Here is a 6,000-nt window from a genome sequence, read left to right as displayed (position 1 = left end):
ATGGCTACTAGAAAATTTTAAATTATACCAGTATATGTGGCTATTCAACAGCACTGATTTAGAATATTGGTAATGGGAGGAATTGCCAACTGAAAAACAAATAATATCAACAACAACTTTCTACAGTAGTGAGTGGTCAGGAAGTAAATGCAAGATATAAGATAGAAAATGGCCCTACTTGGTTTGGCTCAGTGGACAGAGCATCGGTCCGGGTTCAATTCCGGCCAAGGGCACATGCCCGGGTTGCGGGCTTGATCCCCAGAAGGGAGTGTGCAGGAGGTAGCTGATCAATGATTCTCTCTCATCATTGATGTTACTATCTCTCTCTCCCTCTCCCTTCCTCTCTGAAATCAAGAAACTAGAAACATCAATCAGAAAGGATATATGCACCCCTATGTTCATAGCAGCACAATTTACAATAACTAAGATTTGGAAACAAACTGTGGTACATCTACACAATGGAATACTACATTGCTGCAAAAAGGAAGGAACTCCTACCATTTGCAACAACATGGATGGACCTGGAGAGCATTATGCTAAGCGTAATAAGTCAGTCAGAAAAAGATAAATATCACATGATCTCACTCATTTCTGGAATATAATGAACAACATAAACTGATGAACAAAAACAGAACCAGGTTTGACAGTCAATCAGACTGTCAAACCTCAGAGGGAAGGCAGCGGAAGGTGGGAGGAAGGGGGAGAGATCAATCAAAGGATTTGTATGCATGCATATAAGCCTAACCAATGGACACAGCCACTAGGGGGATGAGGGCATGAGCGGGGGTGAGGGGGGTGGGGGCCAATGGGGGGATAAGGACACATATGTAATACCTTAATCAATAAAGAAAAGAAAAGGAAAGAAAAAGAAGGAAGGAAGGAAGGAAGGAAGGAAGAGGAAGGAAGAAAATGATGTCATCTTATACTTTAAAAAAAATCTTCTTGGGAAGATTATAAAACAAAAAAGGAAGTTCCTCCTCTGGGCCTAGAATCAATGACAATGCAGCAGCAGGAAGTATATCAAGCATCCATCTTGGTTTCTAATATCATTCACCTTGAAGAAATGGCAGGAGCAGAGACTATATAGAATGAACCTGGAGCATCTGAATATATCATACTAGAGGCCCCGGGCACGAATTCGTGCACCAGTGGGGTCCCTCAGCCTGGCCTATGGAATTGGGCCAAAACTGGCTCTCCGACATCCCCCAAGGGGGTCCCGGATTGTGAGAGGGTGCAGGCCAGGCAAGGGACTCCACTGGTGCACGATCGGGGCCGGGGAGGGACGTGGGAGATTGGCCAGCTGGTGAGGAACAGCAGGAGGACTCCAGAGCATGTCCGGCCCATCTCGCTCAGTCCTGATCAGCCGGACCCCAGTAGCAAGCTAACCTACCGGTTGGAGCTTCTGCCCCCTGGTGGTCATTGCATGTCATAGCGACTGGTCAACCAGTCGACTGTCTGCCCCCTGGTGGTCAGTTCACATCATAGTGAGCAGTTGAGTGGCCTTAGCATATCATTAGCATATTATTCTTTGATTGATTGAATGGCTGACTGGTCAACCGGACACTTAGCATATTAGGCTTTTATAATATAGGATAGTATGGCAGTACTCAAAAAACACAATAGGGGCATGTATAAGGGACACAGGAGTCAACTACAAGAGCTCCCCATCACCTAATTGAAACAAGTTGAGCAAGAAAATAAATAGTGTAGTGTTGGATTATAACCAAAGTATAGAATAAATAACTGTGAGTCAATACCAATATTAATAAATGAGTGGATAAATAAATAACTGGGGGAAAATAGACAAATCTCCCATACAAAAGAATTCTGCCCCTCAGAGAGGTGGATCATAACTCCCTACCCCTTAAGTGGAGGCAACACATACTTCCTTCCAAAGAGAAAAGTATGGAAAGGGAGGGGAAGAAAAGAGTAACTACAGGGCGGAATGTCTGGCAAACACTATCTCAGGCATGTGATGCAGTTTAATGTCACCAGTGATAATCATCAGTGATATCATATATGGACTGCACATTCCCTGCAATTATATAATGAGAATGACACCACCTCTGTAGTCTTCTTCCCTCAAAACACATAACCCCAGTCTAACTATAATTTTAAAAAAATCAAACAAACCCAAATTGAGAGACTTTCTACAAAACCTACCAGTACGGTACAAAATTGTCAAGGTCAACAAAATAGGGAAAGTCTGAGAAACTATCACAGAGGAGCCTGAGAAGACACAGGTGCTAAATGTAATGTAACATCCTGAATGGGATCCTAGAACAAAAAAAGTAAAAATTAAAAAAGTCTGACTAAAGCATGAACTTCAGTTAATAATAATCTATCAACATATGCTAATTAGTTATGACCAATACCAATGTAAGAGCATATCAGGTCAGACTAGGCAGAGTATGAGAATTCTCTATACTATTTCTGCAACATTTCTGTAAACCTAAAACTTTTAAATAAAAAGTGTATTTTTGAAAAAGGATCTTCCCTAGTTTGAAATGTTTCAAATCTCTTGGAATCTTGATTCCCTGGTCCAAGTCCTCTATAACCTATAACTATTCACAATGTGGTCACAGGTGAACTTGTCAGAATCTCAGCCCACCCCAGACGTTCCAGTCAGGGTTTCCAGAGAAACAGAACCAATTGGATGTAGGGGTGTGAAAAGAATTATTATGAGAAACTGGCTCATGCAATTATCAAAGCTGGCAAATCCAAGTCTACAATGCAGGCCACCAGCCTGGAGGTCCAGGAGGTGTGTAGTCCACGTAACTTATCACTGATGTTTATCACTGGTGACATTAAACTTCATCACATGCCTGAGACAGTGTTTGCCAGGCATTCCGCCCTGTGAAGTTACTCTTTTCTTCCCCTCCCTTTCCATACTTATCTCTCTGGAAGGAAGTGGGTATGTGCAAAGGCTGTCTGAAAGCAGTCTGCTAGGAAACGCCCCCTTGCTCAGAGTTGGCCTTTTTGTCCCACTGGGCCCTTTAATGGCAGTCTACCCAAGTTAAAGAAAGCAATCTCCTTTACCCAAAACTTGCTATTTTAAATCCAAAAACACCCTCCACGTTGACCCACAAAATTTATTGTCACACCAGACCTGATACATCTGAACCTGCGTTTTAAAAGGACCTGCCAGGTGATTTCATGCATATTCAAGTTGAGCGGCATGGCTCTACAAGGCTCCTGAAAAGCTGGAACCCCTTCCCTCAAGAGAGTTTTAGATCTACATGGTAATAACTGAGAAACAAGGCTTGATTGGTTGTTTAAACTTGATAACTTTCCTAGCATTGACTGATCTGGAGGTTAGGGGCATCTTCACCAATCCCAGCCCCTCCTTGTGGGGCAAGGGTGACCTTCCCATTTGTTCTCCACGCGGACCTCACCAAACCTCTGATCTGGTTTATTGAATTACTGGCTTGTAAGTCTTCCCTGGCCACAAGGAACTCCCCAAGGTCATCTACCACATTTTTTTTCCCCCTTTTCCTTCCATATCTTTATTACCCACAATAACTGATGGTCAGGACAGAGGCCCCAGGGCTGTCCCACCCTCACCCCCCCGCCAGCCCCCCAAGACAAGCGGGGCCTCCTGCCTGGTTCCTCTTTCTGCGTCAGCAAATACCAGGGGAGGCTGTTTGCAACCAGGGGGAATCCTATGGAACTGCCGACACTGGGTGGTTTTGACCTAGAAAAGCGGCAATTTCATGGGACTCCACAGGTCTCTATGGACTTTTTCCTTCTCAAAAGCTACTTTAGGGACAGTATGCGGTCCCAGGGAGACAGTAGCAGGGCTGCTGATATTCCTGGCCATTTGCCGCCCATGCATGCACGTCAAAGGTACACCGTCCACTTCCTAAATTCGAGCCGAACACTCTCCTTCACTGTGCGCGACTCCAGTGCCCTCCGTCAGCCTCCAGGGCAGAGCGGGGGGACAGCGCATTGTTCGTCAGAACCCGCCGGCCCCGAGCCGCGCCGACCCCGCCCCCCAGCCCCCGCTCCCAGAATTCCGCTCCCCATTGCCCAGTCGCCCACAGCCAAGATGGCGGCGGGGGCGGAGTCAGCGCGGCCGCCTCGGGGCGGGACCGCGGCGACCGGACGGGGCTGAGGGGCGTTGCCAGGCCGGGGGCTGCCCCCGGGGTTCGGCGGTCCGGGCCCGAGCGCTACCCCGGAGCCGGTAGATCGGCCACCCGCTCCCCGGAGACGTCATGAGGTCTCCGGTTCCCGGCCAGTCCCCAGATGGCGAGAAGGTCTCGGACAGTACCCCCCTCTTGCAGGGCGCCCCGCAGGCGGAGGCCGGTGAGCCGCGGAGCGACCCGTGGGCTTCGGGGCGGGCGGCCGTTCGGAGCAGGGAGTCCCCCCGCCCTCGGTCTGTGGGGCCAGAGCTGCTCCGGCCGAGGGGCGGGCGCGGTCGGGGGGGAGAGCCAGGCGGGCGGGGTCGCGAGGACAGGGGAACCCGCTTGTGGACCCCGGGGGGGGCGGGCGTGAACCGTGAGGCCAGGTCCAGCCGGTGGACGGAGGGGGACCTCGGCCAGGGCAGCCCCGCGGGGCCCGGGCGGGGCACTGCTGGCGCCGCCGGCACTGGGCTCCTGGCGATGTTCGGAGCCCACGGGAGAGGGAACTGGGGGAGAACCTACAAATGAATGACATCAATAGGCCGAGGGGCGGGCGGAGGACCCCGTGGAAGAGCGAACCGGGGGAGAAACCTGCAAATCGACCGGCTGGACAGAGCTGCTGGCTCTTCCTCCCTGTCCCTCCCGGTTTCCGCAGCTGCACGTCTGCCAGCTTGTGGGCCGGTAGCTCCTTGGGCGAGGAAGGGAGGCCAAAAAGGAGGTTTATATTTGTGAGGACGCGGATGGAAATTATCGCATAACCCGGCGAATATCTTGAAATTGTGCAGCCAGAGATTAAAAGCGCTGCGCACTGTTAATTTCCGTCTTGACATTTAAGTTAGGAAACAGTTGGGTTATCCTCAAGATATATCTATACAGTTCCAAGGTAACTTGCCAAAGGTCTGGCAACAAATAGAAACGGGGATACTTCACAACGCATCCTCCCTGAATGGGGGGAGAGGGGGGAGATTAAGATATTGTGCTCCTTGATATTTCTATAATGAAACTTCTTGAAAAGTAATTAAAACTAAAGAGCAAAACAGTTGGCGTGCATTCGGTCGTTGCAAAGAAGTGTGCATAAGAAACCGTTGAATTAGAAATTTGACTTTCCCTGACCAAGAACAGTATAGTCCTGTAGTATCTTTTTTTATTTAACATTACCAGATGGCAGCAGTAGAGGTGGCAGCATTATATAGTTCCATCTGGCAGCTGGGAGCTTGTGTACCACAGTGATGTATTTCCTGGGAGTTGGACTTAGTTCCATAAATTGATCCCTCCCCCCCCCCGCCCCGCCCCATGGCATATAGTGTTAGATTTCTATAGTTTTCCTCTGTAAAATAATCTAGTATGGAAATACAGAAATAAATGTCATAATAAAAATATTCCCTAGAGACTACTAAAGTCTGTTGCAATTTGGGAGGAGATATTTCTGTGTGTGTATGTGTATAAAATTTTAGATCAGATATTAAACATCATTAGTTGTCAAGAAAATGCAGATTAAAACCACAACAAGTCACTATATACCCACTAGACTGGCTAAAATTTACAAGGCTGAAGATACCAAATGTGGACTAAGACATGGAGTAACTAGAACTCTCATTTTGCTGGTAAGAGTGTAAAATGTTACAACTACATTGGAAACTGTTTGGCAATTTATTTTAAAGTTAAACATATATTACCATAATATAGCAGCTTTATCCTACCTAATAAAATAGTAATATGCAAATTGACCGCACCTTCGCTACACCCAAACCACGCCCACCAGCCAAAGCCACACCCACCAGCCAATCAGGGCAAGTATGCAAATTACCCAACAAAGATGGCGGTTAATTTGCATACGCTGAGAGAGGGAGGAGTGAAGACTGAAGACAACTTAGAAGGA

At 47.9% G+C, this 6,000-nt stretch overlaps 1 protein-coding gene across 2 annotated transcripts in view; it reads left to right on the top strand.

The window, feature by feature from the left end:
* The first annotated feature begins 4,097 nt into the window (after positions 1-4,097).
* SLC17A5 (solute carrier family 17 member 5) overlaps positions 4,098-6,000 on the top strand; it is a 68,373-nt gene continuing 66,470 nt past the window's right edge. Inside the window, exon 1 of one of the 2 annotated variants that reach the window (XM_054722197.1) lies at positions 4,098-4,305. In XM_054722197.1, the coding sequence (XP_054578172.1) occupies positions 4,215-4,305 (91 nt within the window). In that variant the 5' untranslated portion in view covers positions 4,098-4,214. The remainder of the gene's footprint in view (positions 4,306-6,000) is intronic. The other variant, XM_028156201.2, reaches the window with a different exon arrangement.

The sequence above is a fragment of the Eptesicus fuscus genome, chromosome 10 (genome assembly GCF_027574615.1).
Source record: "Eptesicus fuscus isolate TK198812 chromosome 10, DD_ASM_mEF_20220401, whole genome shotgun sequence".
NCBI lineage: Eukaryota > Metazoa > Chordata > Mammalia > Chiroptera > Vespertilionidae > Eptesicus > Eptesicus fuscus.
This window is presented reverse-complemented; position numbering and strand designations above follow the sequence as displayed.